The 21,667-nt window shown below is 42.4% G+C and overlaps 1 protein-coding gene across 1 annotated transcript in view; it reads left to right on the top strand.

Annotated features, from left to right (window-relative positions):
* The window catches only part of CLNK (cytokine dependent hematopoietic cell linker), a 161,747-nt gene that overhangs the window by 101,782 nt on the left and 38,298 nt on the right, over positions 1-21,667 (top strand). The window contains exons 6-10 of the mRNA XM_025887445.2: positions 796-940; positions 2,145-2,251; positions 8,558-8,603; positions 20,520-20,545; positions 20,759-20,778. Of these exons, the coding sequence (XP_025743230.1) occupies positions 796-940; positions 2,145-2,251; positions 8,558-8,603; positions 20,520-20,545; positions 20,759-20,778 (344 nt within the window). The remainder of the gene's footprint in view (positions 1-795; positions 941-2,144; positions 2,252-8,557; positions 8,604-20,519; positions 20,546-20,758; positions 20,779-21,667) is intronic.

Raw genomic sequence — 21,667 nt, 5'->3', positions numbered from 1 at the left:
CCAGGTTCTATATTTGTAAAAGAAAGATATAAGTTCTTAATCATGATGGCCAAACTGGGGGATGTGCTTGAAAATCTCTTGTAACTGGACTTGTTATTCATAGCCATGGCCATTTGGAGTCTTAGAAGAAACTTTAAGAGAGACAAGGGATCTTTCTGTATGAAAGACCACTGAGATTAGTATCTGGGCTGAAACACAGCACATGCTGAATCCAAATCCTAACACATAGGTGCAGATTCCAGAATTTCTGTGATGATGATTACATCTCTTACTGAGTGGTACCCAATCCCGCCATCCCCAGTGTTCAGACTTGGAGCTCATTACTGGTATATAGAAATACAACTGAAATTTGTGTATTGACCATATATCCTGACACCTTGCTGAAATGTTTATTAGTTCTAGTAATTTTTTAGTGGGTTCCTTGGAATGTTCTACATTCAAGATCCCATCATCTGCAAATAGATCTCCTTTCTGCTTTGAAAGGCTCATGTGATTACATTGGACCACTCAGGTGATCCAGGATAATATCCCTATTTTAAGGACAGCTGATGAGTAATCTTAAGTACATCCTCAATGTCCCTTCATAGCAGCACCCAGATTATTCTTTGATCGAATAACCAAGAATGGGAATATTTGAGGACATCTTTAGGATTCTGCCTACCACAAGAATTTAACTGCACAGATCCCAGATTCTTAAATGTTTCCAGCTAAGAGAATCTATACCACTCCCCTAGCGAGCACTTTTGTTATGACTGTACCTTCCCTTGACTCACTCAACCACTCCCTCCTGCTTAGGAAAGGAACTTTGCTGTGGCAGCTCTGGATGGAGCAAAAGACTACAGGGATGGTGACTACGAAGACCCTGAGCTTCATGTGGTAGAGGCGTGGAAATCGATACAAATATTACCAGCCAGGCCTATAAAGGAATCAGAATATGCAGGTAACATCTGGGGTCTAAAATCTGGGAATGCACATCCACGATGCAATACTGCACAGCAATTAAAGCCACAGATTCTGAATTAAACAACTCTAGGCTAAACTCCTGCCTCCATGGCTTACTACTTAAGCAAGCCTAAAAAATTCATTTTCTCTACCTGAAAATGGTGTTCATAATAACAGAAATTACCCTCTGAGAGTTCTTTCAAGTTCTCACCAGGGGACTTGGCACAGTGTCAGAGCTCTATGACTACAGGTTGTTACTATCAGGATGTTCTTCCTGAGTCCTAGGAACAACTGGTGAGCATGGCAGAGGGTGGACAGGCAGGGCTGTGGGCAGCATGGGAAACTTAAGACAGAGTTTGCATAATGGAGAGTAGCATGAAAGGGAAGAATTTTCAACTTGGCTGACTTGTTTTATAGGTAGCCAGCATATATGTAGCCCCAGGACATGGCAGCAAAGCCAAGCTTCTTAAGAGTAGGGAAGATATAATTTCACATCCACCCTGCCTCTTTCCAACTGGGGCACACGGGGCAGCCTCAGCAAGTTCTCTGAATTGTAGATACAGAACAGGGCTGTAAGGGAAAAGAGGGGGAAGCACTTGTGATTTCTGAGGACCTGACCCACTGAGACGAGTCTACAGAAGTTTCTTTGGAAAGAATCACCTTGTAAATAATGATGAAACACCTCCGTTCATTCACTCAGCAAGCAATTACTGAGTGTCTGCTGTGTGCAGTTATGGTGTTAGGACTGATCGAGTAACACAAAGATAAACAAAGCATGATCCCCATTCTCAGGAAGGTCACAATCCAGTGGCAGATGCAGAAAGATCAACAGATAAATGAGACAGGCTATAGTAGGTGTGCAATATAGGAAGAAGAACCAGGGGTGGGGGTTGGTGGGTGGGATCTAGAAAGATTTGCAAAGAACATGACATAGCACAAGGCTTGAAGGATGAGCAAGAGTCTCCGGGGCTGAGAGAGTGAAGGATTCTCAAGTCCAGACTCTGGTATTTACACATACGGACTGGGAGGAATACACGTCCTCCTGCTTGGGCTTCATCTCCTAATCTGTCCAGTCAAAGTACAGCTGCTTGCCTCATACCTACGTTGTGAAGATTCAATGAGTTGGTATATATACATATCTTATAAACTGTAATGTGCTGAGTCCACCTAAGGTAAGACTTTGAATTTTTCTCTTTTCACAGACACACGCTGTTTCAAGGGTGTGATGGACACTCCCCATCCCTTAGACACCAAGACCTCTGTCCCCACAGAGCGCCATCCCTGGCACACACAGATGGGGCTGGAAAAAGTGAGTATAGATTTGGCCATGTGAACCAAACATGGGCAGGGTAATTCTTAGCAGCTGGGAGCTTCCCCACCTCTCAGTCCCAAGGCATCTTGAGGGTGATGAGCACGTTGAGTTCAGCGAGGGGCGGGGGAACTGGCTTGTATAACTGCTGACACCTTGGTCCTGGGGAAGGAGCACCAAGAAGGGAAGAGAACTAGCATTTGGGAAGGTTTTCTGTGAGGAGTCAGGGTGGAGACTCTTCACAAACATCACACCTGAGGCTTGCCTCCTTGACCAGAAGAATTTGGACTCAGATCTGGTTGATAATAACATATCATTTTGCCCAAATTGTAGGCCCAATGCTGGCAGCTGGTAACTGGGTGGTAAGAAGTAAGTCAAACAACCTCTCTGAGCCCCATTGTAACCCCATCTGTAGAACAGGACTAAAAATCTCTGCCGGGTTTTACTTCAAAAGGCCGTTTGGACACTATGTTACAAGAGACCTATGAAAATATCCTGTAAATACAAATGCTCTAAACATATATATAGAATTTCATTTTTAATAACACTTTTGCTAATGCTTTTATTTCCTTCATGCAGAAATACAAATGAATCACCCCTGTAGATTCAGGGTTTACCAGGCATGATGCTATGTGACATTTTGTGTCCGTATTCTCTGTGTAGACATATTTCATGCAAGAGAGTCCCGTTGTCACATATACCTGTTTTTTTTTCTTTTCTTATTAAGTTCTGCTTATAAAATGATTTCCCACATGATAAACAAGCATTAATGGCATAATCTTTATGGATATATCATACCCCATTATGGGATTTTTAATTAACTTACTTAACCATTGAGTGAAAACATTTTAAAAAGCTTTGGTACATAATTGTGAAATTTCTTCCCTGAAAAATTGCTTCGATTTACCTTCCCAGAAGCCCTCTATGAGAATGTGCACCTCACAGGACTCTCACCAAAACTGGCCATTACTTTATTAATCACATTTTTAAAGGGATTTCACTGTCCTTTTTTTTTAATCTGTACCACATTTATTAGTGAGCATGAGCACGCTTTTAAATATTTATAGCACATTCTTCCTTGTGCATTATTTGTTCACATTGTCTATCTATTTAACTTGAGGGCTTCTGTTAATATAGATAAGCAAAGGAAACTACCAATATTACCGAGCAATGTCATTTACCCAGAATACATCCAGGAGAGTTTGGGAGAACAGGACGAGGGATGAAATATTGAACACTTCTGCTTTACACAGGCACCAAGCTAAACTTCCGTCATTCATTCAACAAATGCATTCAAGAAATATGTGTTTAGTGCCTGCCATGGACCAGACACAGTGATAAGCTCCCACATGCATTAGTAAATAACAAAGGCCCTGTGCTCATAAAACTTACATACTGGTGGGAGGAGACTGGAAATAAACAAATAATAGAAATATTAAGTTTTAAGTGATAAAAACTTCGAAAAAAATCATTAAAGCAGGGTAAGAGTAAGTCAAGCAAGGTCTTCCTGAGTAGAGACGGGAATGAATGAATGAATGAATGAATGAATGAATTTAATCCTTAATTTAATTTAATCCTTTAATCCTTAAAATTTAATCCTTAAAATATCCTTGCAAGACGAGCGTTATAATCCCCATTTTAACAGATCCAATTTTTTTTTAGATTTTATTTATTTATTTGACAGAGAGAGAAAGGTGGGGGGAGCACAAGCAGGGGGAGTGGCAGGCAGAGGGAGAGGGAGAAGCAGGCTCCCCACTGAGCAGGGAACCCAACGCGGGGCTTGATCCCAGGACCTCGGGATCATGACCTGAGCCGAAGGCAGACGCTTAACTGACTGAGCCACCCAGGTGCCCCAACAGCTCCAACTTTTATGAGCTCTTTGAGCCAGTTACTTACCCGCTCTGAGCCTTTATTATCTTAGCTATAAAATCTCATCACTGTTAATGATAATACATACAGAGCACGGCGCCTAGCATGAAGTGGTCAATAGAGGACCTCTCCTTGAGAACAGGGACCATTTTAGCCCCAGCACTTAGCACAGTACCTTTATGTAAGAGGATCTCAGGAGATATTGGTTAGATGGAGGAAAATGAACAAACAAATAAACTCTCAATCATTTGAACTGAATCTTGAAATGTGAGTAGCTGTTTAATAGGAAAAGAGATCCAGGCTCGACTGACTTCTGTCCACATGGAACCCTTTTTCAGCCTGGTCTTCAAAGTTCTCAGGTGAATATTTGCTACTGTCAGCAAGATCTGCCACTGGGGCACCCCCCCACACACACACCCCAGGGCTTGTGGGACAGGGAGGAAGATGCTTTAGGGCACTCATCTCCGGAGCATAAAGCATGTTCAGGAAACAGTAAGAATTGCAGAGCGACTGGACCAGTGGCTGAAGTTACAAGTTCTGGCCTGGTTATTAAAGAATAGAGACTGTTCACCTAAAAACTGGAGCTTCCCTTTCCCCCAGAACTCACCGATTCATTCCCCTTTGCATGTAAGTATCCCTTTACGAGAAAAATTTTTTTAAAGATAATTCTCATTGGAGTTTTTAAAACAACTATACCAGAATTTAAGCCTCCACTCTTAATTATTTATATTTCCTTTATAATATCTTTGTAGCTTTCTGTTACAATACAGATTTCTTCCTTCATCTAGATCACTTTGCAAGTGGAACTATTATCTCAGCATATCAAGTCAAGTGAAATCATGTAAGAAAGAGAATATGGCAGACTCAGCACAATTTTGGCCAGGGGGCAAGGTGAGGGGAGGTTGGATTATTCATTAAGTAAAGACTTGGCCTCAATTCAGATAAGGAGGCATTTTTACTCTTATGACCAATGTTTGAACAATCACATTTTTATGAGAAGCAGATTCTGTTTTTCATTATAGCCCATTCTCAGGAGTTAATTCTTACTAGTTCTGCATCCTCTGTAATCTCTGCTGAGACTCAACCAGCTGTGAAAGGCATCTTCACTAATCCTGACAAGAGGCCAGGTCCAACCTAGACTCCTTAGGTTGGTTACAGCTGTCTTCAACCACTAAGCCTCTGCCCATTTTCCATTTACTGAGCACTTGCTATGTGCCAAGCACTGTGCTCAACAATGGGGATGAAAAATGAGCCAGTGCCCACAGTCTAATGGAAGAGGCAGTGGCCCAAACCGGCAGTTCCAATGTAATGCGAAGTGCTAAGACAGAGGTGAGCATGCTTCACAGAAGCTGCATCACTTAGCCCAGCTAGAGGCTTTTGAGAAGCCTTCTGGAAGAAGCAGTGCAAAGCGGTCTTTGACATATCATTTCACGGTCATCGGTGGTTCTCATCAGTGGTCCTCATCAGGGACCATTTTGCCCCTAAGGGATGGTTGGCAATGTGCAGAGACAGGCTGGTTGTCAGGACTGGGGGTAGTGCTGCTGACATTTAAGGGTGGAGGGCGGGGGTGCTGCTCAGATTTACTACAATACTCAGGGCAGCCCCCACAGCGGGGAGTTATCCAGCCCCAACTCTTAATGCTGCTGAGGTTGAGAAATCTGTGTTACAATGTGTTATAATGTGTTGTGAGCCCAGACTTGTGTGCATGTCTGAGCCCTTTAGAATCCAAGCTCTTATTCTTCTTTTTCCCTCATAATCTAGCATTGATACAGGCTGACAGTAGGCACGAATAAATATTTATCTGACAGAAAATGGGAGCAGCCCCCTTGAAAGGGGCAGAAAATATTCCCAGCCCTGGGATCCTACACTAACACCATCCAAGGGCACTTACTGCTGGGGAAGGTGCAGGGCAAAGAAGCTCTCACACACAAAAGGGCCAAATGGATCCGAATGTCCAAAGATACCAAATTAATTTGGCCACCAAAGGGGAAAAGTGCAGGAATGCTGAGGAAGCCCCATCTCTGAGATTCTAAGTACACAGGGCCTACCTAAGACAGAAAGAGAGAACCTCTACTGCTCCTGTGACCAGGCTAGCAGTGGGAGGTGAGCACAAGCATTGAGAGACCCCATCCATAAGGCAGGCACACAGAGAAGGCTGAAAGCTGAGGGTGCAACAGAATGTTGAAAAACCCATCCAGCACCCCAGCCTCCACAGAGTAACCTGAAGGAACTGGAAGCTCTGAAGGAGGCCATAGCAATAACAACATCCAAAGGACACTCAACTCTTGCTAGACTGATAGACCAGCAGAAGAGCCACACACATTCCAGGCATGTACTATGGTTCGGTGTTCCACAGGGGAAGAGAACTAGACATTGAACATCACAGGATAAGGAGTAACAGGGGATTCAATGATCCTTCTCCCTCCTCCCATCCACCTTGTCTACCTCAACTTGATGCCAGTAAAGAGTGACATTACAAGCTGTATTAGTCAGGGTTAGAACCATAGGAGATAGATGATATAGATAGATGACTGATAGATAGAAGATAGATAGATAGATAGATAATTGATAGATAGATGATAGATGATAGATAGATAGATAGATAATTGATAGATGATAGATGAGAGATAGATAGATAGATGATAGATGATAGATTATAGATAGATAGTTGATAGATAGATAGATAGATAGATGATAGATGATAGATGATTGATAGATGATAGATAAATAATTGATAGATAGATGATAGATGACTGATAGATAGATGATAGATAGATAATTGATAGGTAGATGATAGATAATTGATAGAGATGATAGATGATAGATAGATGATAGATAGCTAATTGATAGATAGATGATAGATGATTGATGGATAGATGATAGATAGATAGATAATTGATAGATGATAGATGATAGATAGATAATTGATAGATAGATGATTGATAGATGATAGATGATAGACAATTGATAGATAGATGATAGATAGATGATTGATAGATAGATGATAGATAATTGATAGATGATAGATAGATGATAGATGATAGATAATTAATAGATAGATGATAGATAGAGACATAGAGACAGCTAGACAGACTAGCCCGAAGTTCTAGTCTGAGTCCAAAAGGTCTGAGAACCAAGAGAACAAATGATGTAAATTCCAGTCTAGGGCAGGAAAAGACCAATATCGCAGCTCAACACTCACGTACAGAGACCAAATTCTCCTTTCCTTTGCCTTTTTTATTCTATTCAGGCCCCAACGAATTAACTGATGCCCATCCACACTGGGGAGGCCAATCTGCCTCACTCGGTCTACTGACTCAAATGCCAATCTCATCTGGAAACACCTTCACAGACATACCCAGAAATAATGTTTAACCAATTATCTGGACATTCTGTGGCCCTGTCAAGTGGACACATAAAATTAACCATCACAGACCCCACTGCTGACCTAGGCTTACAGGCTTTCAAAAGCCCTGGGCATCATTATGATATCTTCATTTTCTTCTTACCCTCTTGCCTAGCCCTTGGAGAGCCCTTAATGGTTGGCCAATGCCTTTAGTAATATTAATAATGAAGGCTAACAACTCTCAAGCTTTATTGGTGCCATTCTCTGTTCTAGGCACCTTGCACAGTGTGTCTTATGTAATCACCCCATCCTCTTGACGTATCAGTACTTTTGTGACCTTAATTTCACAAATGAGGAAATTGAAGCTCAGAAGTTTAAGTGACTTGCCATGTTCTCACAGCTGGCATGTGATGAAGGTGAAATCCCAAACGGGCATCCACACATGGCCACACTCGCATCAGCCTGCTTGATCACTATCACATACTTGACCATGTATATTGGTCTTCGTAATAACTCAAGGATCTGAATTGACTAATTTCCCTATTAAAAGGATTAAAAAATTTAAGGCTTATAATATGACAAATGCCTTCCCAAAGTTTCACAGCAATAAGAGGCAGGACTGGATCTCAAACATGAGTATTTTTATGCCAAACACCATCAGAGGTCACTACACTGGTCGCTGGCACGGTGCTTCACATATTTACATTTATTTACATGTATTTTTTTTAAAGATTTATTTATTTATTTTTGAGAGAGTGAGAATGAGAGAGTAGGAGTACATGAGAGGGGGGGAGGATCAGAGGGAGAAGCAGGCCCCTCACCAAGCGGGGAGCCCGATGCGGGACTCGATCCCGGGACTCCAGGATCATGACCTGAGCCGAAGGCAGTTGCTTAACCAACTGAGCCACCCAGGCGCCCCTATTTACATGTATTGACTGACTGCCAACTATACACATATGGTGATTCTCTAAGAATGATGAGTCCAGGGACTTATGCCTTGACCCTGGGGAGTAACCATACAGAGTGGCAACATATTCGACAGTATCATAGTCGCAACTGAAGAGATGATGATGCCACATTGTCTTCCACAGGTGGACAAACCCATTTTCAAGGATTCCAGAAGCCAACATGTTAAAGGTAAAGTCAAGTTACAAAGTTTGAAATGCAAGGGTATTTCTTTGCTTCCAAGAACTTTGTTGGTGGTCACAGGTTATCTTTGTTGGTGGTCACAGACTATTGTAAAAAAGACGATCTATTGGACTATACTTCATGAAATAAGTACTTTCGGAGTACTTTGTGTTTTGGCTATTCTAAGTACATCTTAAGCCTTTTTATCACCTTGCCTTATCGATGAAGAAATTGATTGTGAAAATTCATATTCCATAGCTGTGCAATTTCAGAAAGGAATTGCTTTGAAACATATGGGTTGCATTAAATATATAACTAAGTTATTTCTCCAAGCATATCCCCAGTAAAATCACAAGATAGAAATCTAATTTTAAAACGTTGATTAATTCATATGAAAACAGATTTTTAAAGCTTTAGGCAAAGCAACTCAATTTAGAGATGAAGATACAGGTAGAAAGCTGAAAGGAAATAATCAATTTCAGGAGTGCTGGAAGCACAAATGGAGGACAGCCAAAGCAATTTAATTGGATCATACACATTATAGCTCCTCTCATCATCTCCCCCATACTCCATCTTCTCTCCACAATGTCCAACTGGAAAAGATGGCAATGACTTACACTTCCCAGTACTTGAAACATATCAACTTCATCCTTTATGGGTCTAATGCTATATTCTATAACATTATTAACATCACATTTTCTTTCATGGGAAGGTGTAACAGTTAGGGTCCTAGGAGGAGACAGAGGGTGCACCCAAATTAGGATGACTTAAGGAAACTTATTTACCAAAGGAACCATTTCCTGAGGTGTGTCGGGTGTAGGGATGATGTGGGAACTGGGGCTAAGAGCAGTTGTGCTGTCACCACCCCTAGCCCAAAGGGATGAGGGGACAGTTACAGAAAACCAAAAGCACACCACCTTGAGGGGAGGGACACCACCAGCACCAGGGAGCTTCATGGAGGGGAAGCCAAAGGAACAAACACCCACCAACTTCCCTCTCCAACCTGCCTCTGAACTCCTGCAGGGACTAAACCCAACCAGAAACCAGAGGACAGGGCAGTCAATATGTGGTCCATGCTGGTTGGTCCCCCAGGGATGGAGAGGCAGATGGAGATGGTAAAGGATGGAGGGGCATCCTGGGGCACAGAGAATATCCCCACGACAGGAAGCATGGTGGAAGAAGCAACCAGAATAGCCAAAACACAGCTTCTGCCCCTCCCTGGCTGTGTGACCTTAAGTGAGGCACCTAACCTTTCTGGGTCTTACTTTCCTCCTCTTCAAATTGTGAAGTGGGCAGGGTTTTTATGACTATTCAATTCAGGAGCATTCACAGAGGCAGAAAAATCTAGCTTTTCTCAAGTCCTTCTTCCTCTCAGTCCTGCACAGCCTGACAGACCCGTCTGTCTCCCTTCCATACCACCCCTAAAACTCCCCCAAAATAGGAACTTCCAAATCAGTGCCTCTTTAGTCCTTAAAATGTCAGTACCTTCAATGCACTTGATTCAGAGCTCTTCTCCATGAACTCATGTATTTTAGTCCGTAGAAACCAGGTGAATTATGTAAACAAAGTATTTTCACACCTCTTGAGAGAGAGAAAGGGACCAGAAGCACTGAGGAATCCCAGATCAGACCATAATCATTTGATACACAAATGTTGCACATCATTCTAGAACCTTCACAGGCACTCGTTGAGAAATGAGAGCAGACAAGAAATGGACCTCACAAGTCCTTCCTTTTTTACGGTTCACCATAGACATCCAACTTCACTTCTTTGATTGCAGAAGCTTCTTTGACCATTATTCTACATATCAACATGTCTGTTGGTCTGTTTGGACGCTTCTAACCCCCGTTCCAACATGCACGTTGGGGGAGCACTTCTCCCCACACCCCCAAGCGGTCCTTGGGCACCAGCCGTGTCTACAACTCAACCCAATCCTGATACTATCCACCCAGAGGCAGCATCAGATTCCAAGTTGAGGGCTCAGTCCTGCAAGACTGTCCCCACTTCAGATGCCAGTCAAAAGCTCAGATTGTCACCTGTGCTTCCGATAGACCGGCGATAGATTGGAGGTGAACCCCCGCTTCTTAGGTTCCACTAATTTGCTAGAGAGGCTCACAGAACTGAGAGCAACATTTTACTCACTAGATTACAGTTTATAATAAAGGGATATAAGTCAGGGAGAGCCAGACGGAACAGATGCACAAGATAAGGTATGTGGGAAAGGGTGTGTGCCCCCCCTTGCCTCCTTTATCTCCGACCCAAAAGGTTTCCAAACTCTGATCTTTTTGCTTTTTATGGCGGCTTCATTGCATTGGTATAATTGATGAAATCACTGGGCATTGGCAAGTAGACTCATTCTCAAGCTTCTCTCCCCGCCTGGGGTGAGTGTGGGAGGTACAGGAAGGTCCCACTCTCCCGTCACAGTGGGCTCCCCCACCCCCCCACAACCCTCCTCAGGTGCAGTCCAAATGTCACCTCCTTAACATAAGAAAAGACACCTTTACAGTTCTCATCACTTAGGAAATTCCAAGGGATTTACGAGCTCTGTGCCAGAATCCTGGAGATTAGGACCAAACGTATATTTCTTATTATAAATCACAGGATCACAACTATCCATGCATAGGTTTATCTATACTTTGCCTGAGCTCACAAAGATATTGGGGTAGTTAACAAAAACTTACACTGTAAAATAGAAGAAAATAAAAATGAAATCCTAGGGTAAATCTAGGTAGACTATAACATTAAGGCAAAGATAAAATTCAGGATCCTCGGGTACACATCACTACATTCTATTAAAATTAAACTACTGACTCGCCTCCTCAGCTTTCTGGTAGTCTAAGCAAACAGGGGATCATGCTTCTTTATGTGATATTAATTGCCCATAATAGAAAAGCAAACTAATTCCTAAGGAAGCACAACAAGGGCATATCTTTCAGATTTATGTCAGTGCTCTCAATTTTGCAGCAAACGTAGGCTAGTATACAGAGACCATGGCTGCAAAAATATGACTGCTTTTGAAAAGGAGCCCCCCCATGTAGACTGCATACAGGACATCAGTGAAAGCAGAGCTCCCAGAATTGAGGCTTGTAGGGAGTAGGGGGCGGTTGCATGGAAAACTTCTCCAGTAAGAGTTATTCCCTTTACACCCGCTCTTCCTACACTTCCCTAACTGATGGTTCTTCATCACCACCCGGAGCTCTAAGGAACCACACAAAGAAGGAAGCTCAAAGGGGCAAAATTAATATGAATACCCCCTTCTTCAGGGTCAGGCATCTTGCTGGAGAATGCTTGAATGATTTATGTGTTTATTACAAAATTCTGTATTTGTGATGCAAACACATTCTCAGATAATTTATTCATCCTCACAAAATGTCATGGAAAAAACATATTGGGTGGTTCAGCAATGACAGAATTTTATGGTGATATTTTTCATCAAGTTGAGCAGTTATAGATTTATATTAATGTACATTTCATGTCATTTTTCTTGCAATCGTATTCTGACATTATCTGGAAACTGTCAGATTTCAAGACCTTATCTTCCCTGAAGCTTGGATTTTTTTTTTCATTTCTAAAAATGGGTGAAAGTTTATTTGGGGGCAAAGTATTTATATATAATATAGTAGTACAGCTTGTGTATGATGAGCCCATTAGCACTCACCACAAATCCAGAAGAAACTGTCTTCTTTTCAGAGAAGGATAGCTATAATGTTCAAATATATGCAGCTTAGCTTCTTAATGCTGAGAATAAAGGACGTTAAAGTGAATTTCTCTTTGCCTCAGATGTGAACCAAGCACAGACTGTGAACCAATTTTCTTTGAGGTGACAAGCATACCATATGCAAGAATGAATTTATAACGAAATACAATAAACTATCCAAGAAAAGAAAGAGAATTATGCACAGGTGACTGAACATGTACATCCAGAAACATGAGCTTGGTTGAAAAGAAGCAAAATAGAATTCCACATAATGCCATCAAAGGCCTTTCTTCTAGTTTGCTTTTAGAGGAATTTGGATGCCAACAAAATTAGAATTAGAGATGAGTTTGAGTTAATCTGGTTTAACTCCCTCATTTTATGCAAGGAAATCTAGCAAGAGAAGTGGCTTGCTCAAGGTCACAGAGACCAGAACCCAGGGTTTTGGCAATGTTTTCCAAGGTTTTGCTGTAAAATCCATTCTGCAAACTCCCCCTCCTGTTCCGCTATCCCACACATCCAAACTCTGCAAGGTTTCCAAAACTGAACCAGGAAGAAATGGAAAACTCGAACAGACCTCTAACCACTAAGGAAATTGAAGCAGTCATCAAAAATCTCCCAACCAACAAAAGCCCAGGGCCAGATGGCTTCCCAGGGGAATTCTATCAAACATTTAAAGAAGAATTAATACCTATTCTTCTGAAACTCTTCCAAAAAATAGAAAGGCAAGGAAAACTTCCAAACTCGTTTTATGAGGCCACCATTACCTATATCCCAAAATCCGGCCAAGGACCCCATCAAAAAGGAGAATTACAGACCAATATCCTTGATGAACATGGACGCAAAAATTCTCACCAAACTCTGCAAGGCTTAGTGCTGGCCATGAATTGATGGGCGATACTGTCCCCCAGTGGCAGAATATGGCAACACAAAACATCGCAAAAATGATGGAATTTGGCATCCTTTGGATTGTATTCTACAGAAAAATAACAAGCCTTGGGCCACAGAGATGATTAGAAATAAATTTAAGATTATTCTCCTATCATTTTAGATTTAAATTTATTTCAGGCACAACCCATGGCTCAAAAGCAACAGAAGAATTGGTAACAATATTCAGTTCAAAGTTAATGTTATAAATTTATTATAAATGTTATAAATTTTATTAAAACCCCTCAGTTATGGGACTACAGGAAAGTATTTGGTCTCTCCATCATATACACAGAAAATCATAAGGCTCAGAGAAAAGGAAGGGCATCTGATAAAACTGCTCATTTTAACAAATATGGCTTTCTGAAAGAGAAATATAAAGTAGCCACAAGTAAAGGAATTAAAAACAAGGGAGTTAGCACACTGTGTGATAACTTCCAGGGTAACAGGGCACTTGGTTTAAAATTACTTGTTCCAGGCATTGAACAGCATAAGACCTTAGACCATGAGGAGTCCACTATCTGGTCCAGTCAACACAAAGCGTTCTGGGAACTCAACAAAAGTGCATACTTCATTCTCCCTGGAAGGAGAATTGTGTCTCCAGGGGAGCCTTCACAGAGCAAGAGACATTGGACTGAGATGGGAGACAATGACCTCACGGAAGTGAAACTTGATTTCTGATGCTCAGAAGCCGCTAAAATGTGGTTGCATGAATGTGAGACCTGCGGACACAGAGCCCTGGGTTCACACCCAGCACCACTGTTTTCCAAATAAGAAAACTCCAAGGATCATAACCTCTCCACGTTAGTCTCCACTTGTCTAAAATGGAGGAGATACCAGCTATGTCATACAGTATCTGTCAGTTTGAAAGGTGAGAACCAGTGAAAACCTATAGCACCGTCATTGACACATGGCAGACCTTCCACAGAGGGCTACTGAACTGACCAGATTCCCAGGGTTCTGGGCTCCCTCTGGCCCTTGTCTTTCTCCCAGCACTCGAGCATCTTCCTGACTCTCTCTCTAAGCTAAAACCATTTCATGCTCGGGTGTCTGCGTAGCTCAGTTGGTTAAGCGACTGCCTTCGGCTCAGGTCATGATCCTGGAGCCCCGGGATCGAGTCCCACATCGGGCTCCCTGCTCAGCAGGGAGTCTGCTTCTCCCTCTGACCCTCTTCCCTCTCGTGCTCTCTATCTCTCATTCTCTCTCTCTCTCAAATAAATAAATAAAATCTTTAAAAAAAAAAACAAACCATTTCATGCTCTATCCAGTCTGGTGTTCAGCATACAAAATAAGTCTTGTAGATGAACATGAAAAACAAGCTAGCCTCCTCAATCACAAGGATCAACATTTATTGAACATTATTATCCCTACAGCAAACACATAGCGCTGTGCTGCACACATAGTGGACGCATAGTAAATATTTATTCAATTAAGTCTCAAATTTAGCCCATTTTAAAAAGCGTATTCAATCAGCATTTCCAGGTGTCACTGGACCAGCTGGAGACGAGCCTGTGACCCTCAGTCATACACCCCCACTAGGTGGGGGCCTGTGGAGGAGCAAGTCAAGAGGCCCGGGTTGCTTGCTTCTGGTCCCATCTCTTTCTCTGTTTCTAAATCTAGGCAAATGATATTCCCTCACTGGGCCTTAATATCCCATCTGTAGAAAGAGAGTAGAACACAATGGTCTCTAACATTTTGTGAATCCAGACACACAAACCCACCCACCCCACTGCCCAAGTCACCCCCTGAAGTCTTAGTCCCTCACGTGCCCTACATGCCCTCCCTCCCTCCATTCCCTGAGACATCCAGGTCAGCAGAGAAGACCTTCCCCAGCCTTGTTTGGGGAAGATGCTTCTATCCCACATCCATCACTAACCCCAGCATGCAGCTGTACATGGTCAAGTGCATGTTGGTGTACACGCTCCTGAGACTATACTTTCTGACCCAATTTGAGCAGTTGCTAAAGAAGGTATGTCCCTCTCAGATCCGTGGCTTAGCCTAACTTACTCTCTCCCGCCCAATCCAAAGAAGGGTGTCAGCAACTTATTGTTGGAATTAATTTCTGAACGCTTCAACAGACTTGGAGAGGTTTCTCAAAGGAGCCTTGTCAGATCTACATTAGCCACTTGGATCCTAAGTTGCTTCTTAAGCTCTTCCATAATTAATCGTCAGGACATGCAGTCCTGATGGTTCACGTCCATATATCATAAAACTCTTAGACATGATGAATACTGTGACTGAGCCCAGGTTTTATCCATTTTAGCCCAGAGTCTGTCTCTCTAATTACAGAACATTACACTGATGGTCCATTTCTGAAGTGTTGATCTTCATGATCATATTTCATAGATAAAGGGTATGGCATATATTTAACATAAATCAAATGACAGCTAAGTGAAAAACAAGTATTATTTTATTTAATTCTAACCACCTCCAAGGAGCTATGCTTCTTGATCTGCATTCTGCAGACATGGAACCCAAAGCCCAGAGCGTTTGCATGATTTGCCCACTGTCACTCAGTAAGTGATAGAGGAGGGATTTGAACCCCACGTGAATGATTTCAAAGATTCCATTTGTTGCCACTCTGTTGTGTCTTGTCCCTTCTATCAAGAAACACATGCTTGGATCCTACGTATCTCTGTCCTCCCGTTTAAGACACAGATGAGGATACGGAAGCCCAGAGAGGCCAATTTGTATTGAATCACTCAGCTCATTAGTAGTAGTGCCAACACCAGATTACAAGCAGTGGTAAATATCCGAAAACAGATCTCTGGGGGAAAAAAAGTATGAGAACAAATTTGGAGCGCTGACACTATCCTACTTCCAGACGTACTATAAAGGCCCCGTAATCAGGACAGTGCGGTATTGGCAAAAGCGCAGACAAATGCATCAGTGGAGCAGAATGGAGAGCCCAGAAATCAAGCCACATATGGTCCACTGATCTCTGATAAGGCAGCAGAGGCAATCCGATGGAGCAAAGATTGTCTTTCCAAAAAATGGTGCTAGAACAACAGGACATCCTCTTCTTTAAAAAAAAGGAAATTAATCTAAACACAGGCCTTAGGTCCTTTACAAAAATTAAATCAAAATGGACCAGAGACCTAAATTAAAAATCAAAACTATAAAACTCCTAAAAGATAACAGAGTAGAAAACCTTGACGACCTTGGGGGTGGTGATGCCTTTCCAGACAAAACACCAAAGGCACGATCCATGAAAGAAATCACTGATGAGCTGGGCTTCCTGAGAATTACAAACTTCTGCTCTGAGAAGGACAATGTCAAGAGAACAAGAAGACAAGTCACAGACCTGTAGAGAATATATGCAAAAGACACATCCGATAAAGGGCTGTTGTCCAAAATATACAAAGAGCTCGTAAAACTCAACAATAAAAAAACCAACAGTCCGATTAAAAAGGGGGCCAAAGACCTCAATAGCCACGTCACCAAATAAGCATATGGGAAGATGTTCCACATCATACGTCAACAGGGAAGTACATATTAAAGCAATAATGAGATACCACTAAACACCTTGAAGAATGGCCAAAATCCAGAGGACGGACAACACCAAATGCTGGTGAAGATATGGAGCAACAGGAACTCTCATGCATTGCCGGTGGGAACGCAAAATAGCACAGCCCCTTGGAAGACAGTTCGGCAATCTGATATAACTGAAGTGTACATGAAATAGTTTATTTTTTAATAACGGCTGTGTTTAACAACCGCATTGCAAAATTCCTAAAATTTAACAGCAAGCTTTGTACGCTGGACAAGCTGCTCCAACAGAACAGGATCCTTTGCTTATACTTCACAGAACCCTGTAAGGTTGACAATTTCTTTGTGATTTCTCCCTAATAAGTTGTGGAGGTAATAGTCCAACCCCATCCATCAGATTCTACAGCCATGCTGTGCTCATCTCACCACATTACCGCTGAAGCAGCAATAAATGTTGCAGCGGAAGTGAAATCAATCTTGTTGCAGAGCGAAGAGCAAATGAGGACACGCTGTTGGCAGATGGTGCTAATTACCCAGATGGCCACCAGATGGCGAGCATGCCAGCCTCCTCCTCGTGAAACCCACTTTATTGAATTTCAAGGGAAGGAGGACCCCAGAGAACAAACATTTGGGTCTTCTTATGTGACAGAGGGGAAACTTTTCCTAGCATTTGAGAGTATTTGTGTGTACTTCACAAGGAGAGTAAATTGTCATTCCCCCTCTAACTGTCCATCACACAATAATGCTAATAACTGGGCGTGCATTAACAAGCCACATACTTGAAGTGCATTAACCTGTGTATTCCATGCATGAATTCCAGTGAAGTGTGAATAGCCATTTCTCACTTTTCCAGATGAGAAAACTCAGCTGTCCTTCAATCCATTTGCTTATTTCATAAATATTTATTGAGGGCCTGCTATGATCCTGCCTATAGTAAGCAGCAGAATCAAGATTCAAACTCCAGAAAATCCACTCCGTATCTCATCTTCTTCCATTATCCCAAATACCTGAGCTGTTATTACTTTATTAAACACTCCCCCCCCCAACGCAAAGCTGGTTGGATTTCAGGAATTATCACAGCATGGCATGGTACTTTGCCTATTTGATCCAGTTTTCTCACTTGTAGGATTCTTGAAATTCACTCTTACCCACTAGTCCGTAGGATTTGAATTACCTAAGCAACAAACAAGTGAAGTTTGACAGCATAAATGACTACTAATAGACATACCTGAGAGAGCCAAAATCTCCACAGCTGTTGCTAATGATATCATATACAAAATTTTTTTAATTGTCGGGGGTGGGGAACTAAGTCTAAGTGATGCCAGAGAAAATGTCATATTATAATGAAGACACAGGACACATGAACAGTGTATCAGAAGATGCAACGTGTTTAAGACAAAGCTCTTCCCACAGCCTACAAGACAGCAGGTGATCTGGGCACGTCCCTACCTCAGCAACCACTATTCAGATGGTACCCCCCTCTTATTCATATCACCTCAGGGCCTTTGCACTTGCTCTTCCCTCTGTCACAAAACTCCTGCCCACACAGTCACATGATTCCCTCACTTTCCTTGGCTCTCTGCTCTCATTAACTAATCAGAGAGTCTTTCTGGGATCTGCCTAAAACTGGTCACCCCGTTCCCCATCTCTCTTGCACGACAGATGGAGAACTCTTCATGCTCCTGCTCTCTCCATGGCCCTGCTTTCTCCCGCACTCTGTTGCATTTTTCTTGGGAGCACATGTCCTCACCCGTCATGGTCATTGTATACTTTTATTTGTTTTCTACGTCCTGCCACTGAAATACAAGTTACATGGGAATAGCAACTTTTGTTTGGGTATCATATTCCCCAACACCTGCACCAATAAATATATTACAAATGAACCCATGCCTGACATACCCTACATGCACAATAATAAGCCAATGAATAAAAGGAAGAGAGATGTCCTTTTCTGAGCTCAGTCACTGAAGCCATGGGGATAGATATCTCTGAAATGATAAATGGAATGTGCCTACTGAATCCCCGATACTCAGTCTCTTTATTGAATTTTTTTTTCCAGTAAATTGAATTGATCCCCCATAGATATAGTGGTAGCTATAAAGAAAGGCCTCTTAGAAAGCCAGCGTCTAGCTTCACAGGGAAAGGCATCAATACGAACAGCGAGACAGTCCACTGGGGAGCTCTGTGGGTCAAGCCAAAGCACAACAAAATGAGACGAACTTAATCTTACGTTTTCTGACCTGGTGCCTTAAGAGGACATCATGTGGTCTGGGCTCTTTGGAAATACCATTGATATAGCCAAACATCTCACATTAACTAGATTGCTACTGTTGCTGAAATCCATCCCGGATCCTATTTGGTTTTTACAATGCCAAGAATATCTACGATTCCTGTTTGCCATTAGTCTTTGAACGTATGCTGAGAAATCTAGTCTATCCATTTAAAAAGTGTTTTCCAAAAGCAAAATACGGAGAATGGTAATTTTGCTCACTCAAGTAATTATCTCAGACCCGGAAGAGCCCTTGAAATCATCCAGACAAGTGTTTGTAGTGTTGTGTTTTTCTGGGCCAGCTGGACTTCTCCCCAAAAGAAATCTGGAAACAGATGGAATGAAGCCTCCCGTGACATACGACAATGAGCCAGAAACCAGTCCCATAACCCTCCTGCTCCTTACGAGTCTCCAGGGGAGCCCAGGGCGCCCTTCAGAGCTCGGTTAAAAACCACTGAGCCCATCCGGACTCGTTGCTTCACACACAAGGAAACAAAGCACGTGGAGACCAGTAAGCAGCCCAGGGTGAAGCCACCTCTGACGGGAGCCACGTTTTCCCATTAGCTCCTCCCACAGCCATATAAAACACCATTTGCGACACCACACCCGCTCTTACAGATCAGTGAACGTTGCTTTCTCAAGGAGGCTTTTTCTGACACCCCGGGACTAACTTAAATGTCCTGTGTGTCCCTTTAATACCATGACCTTCTCTCTCAAATTCTCAGGGATTTAATAGTGTTTTCAGTGCACATCTGTGCTCCTAGGTATAAACCCTCTGGTGACAGGGACAGTGTATCACCCCCCTCACTGCATCCCCAGAACCCAGACCTTTGCCTGGAGACCGAACACCCATAAGCACCTTGAGGGGAAGGCCTGTTGTCTCTCTATTCTGGCGCCTGGTTCTGTGCTACTCTTAGCTCACAGTAGTAGCCCAATAACTGTCTTTGAGTTGAATCCAATCGTGGAAATAAAACTACCTAAGAGTCAGGAAAAGCCTTCCTGACCTTCATTCAGGCTTTTCTCGGGTTGGGTGGTCTTGAGCAACTGTCCTACCTAGTTTGTCCTTACTTTGGTCTAAAATAAAAGTTGGATTTGGGAGTCTTAGAAAAACCCTCCCATCTGGAAAATACTGTGATGCTATTTTCCTCTGCTCAGAAATATCCAGTGAGGGTGTTTGGCAGGAATTTGAAATAATGAGATAACTATAGAGATATATAAGAATGTTAATTCTAATCAAGAATTAGTGGTTAAGAGGGGGACCTTGGGAGTCGTACCGCATGCAATGAAGTCTTCGTTCTACCATTTACGGGGTGACTGGAGAGTAACTTTCCCATACCTCGCTCTTCACTTCCAGAACAAAGGCCAGGATCGAATGAGATCACATAACTAGTATAATTAGGTCCTGGGTACCTAATAAGATCTCAACAAACCTTAACTGACATTATCATCAAGATTATTCAAATGGGAATGATTTCCATTCAAACATATGTAAAACTAGCTTGATGACATTTTCCATAAACTCACTGCTCTCCCTCTTATGTTTCAGGAGACAGACCCACAAAGGGAAACAAGGTAAGAGAAATCATTAAAATGTGTTTGTTACCCACTCTTTATTTTAGAAGCATGGGGATGTGGACAATGTAAAGGCTTAGATATCACTTGAAAAATATAACCCAGACGTTTGGTTGGGATTTGTCATTTCTATTTGTAAACCCCAAAATTGTTAAGCATTACTTCTGCTCAGAGAACAATAAATTTAATTTCTGATTCTCTTTCCTTCTGCAGACTCCTTTACCACCTCCTCGGTAAGACACCTAAAATAGAAATTGTATTTTGCTACGCACTTAAATGATTAGTTCCAGAATTTAAAAAAGAAAAACACGAACCATTGATAGTTGAGAAACTAAGATGAGCTTGCCAGTGAACAAGGTCGAACAAGTCAGCCACTCCACGTACCTTCACTCATCAGTCCGAGATGTGCCCCCTTTCCCTGTTTCTTCCCTCCGTTTAGTACAGAAACCCACCCCCCCCGAGAGTACTGGCCCTAGAAAATGCCTTCAGGAACTTACAACGTATAGGCCTATATTTATATATGCACATAGATTTTTCTATCTGGTATATATAGAAATACTACTATCATTCTATTATACATACACATAAAGGTGAGAGTCACAGCCTTGACTTCTCAGGCTCTGGGTGAGTCAGGCACTCTGCTGTCCTACTCGGAGGCCCAAGAGGACCTCCATCACAGCGCGAACCACCCTTGCTGGTAACCTCTCATGGCTTCTCTCTCTGCCACTCTGGAGGGAAGTATCTTGAGCATGGACTGTGTCTTTGCTCTCTGCATCTCCAGCCTCCATCAATAGTGCCTGATAGGCTTTATAAATGAGTGAATGTCAGAATAAATGGGTGAGTGAGATATTCACTGACTCTCAAACATGTTCCTAATTCTTTGGGGGCATTTAAAGAGCTCACATCTTCCAGTCTTCCTCCATCTCAGATAGGTGGCATATTGAGAAATCTATGATGCCCTGCAGAAAATGACATCCCGCCCTTTGGAAAACAGAACAAGACCAAAGGGCACGTTGCAGGGAGGGAGCTTTAGGCTCAGTAAGAGAATGACTACAGTATTCGGATAATCGCAGCTACCTGAAATGGATCAGACTGCCCTGTCAAGGAGCCAGCACCCCAAAA

Source organism: Callorhinus ursinus, unplaced genomic scaffold (assembly GCF_003265705.2).
Source record: "Callorhinus ursinus isolate GAN/ISIS: 27379988/994484 unplaced genomic scaffold, GSC_fseal_2.0 scaffold4, whole genome shotgun sequence".
NCBI classification, from domain to species: domain Eukaryota; kingdom Metazoa; phylum Chordata; class Mammalia; order Carnivora; family Otariidae; genus Callorhinus; species Callorhinus ursinus.
Note: the sequence above shows the minus strand (reverse complement) of the source record. Positions and strands in the feature narration are given on the sequence as shown.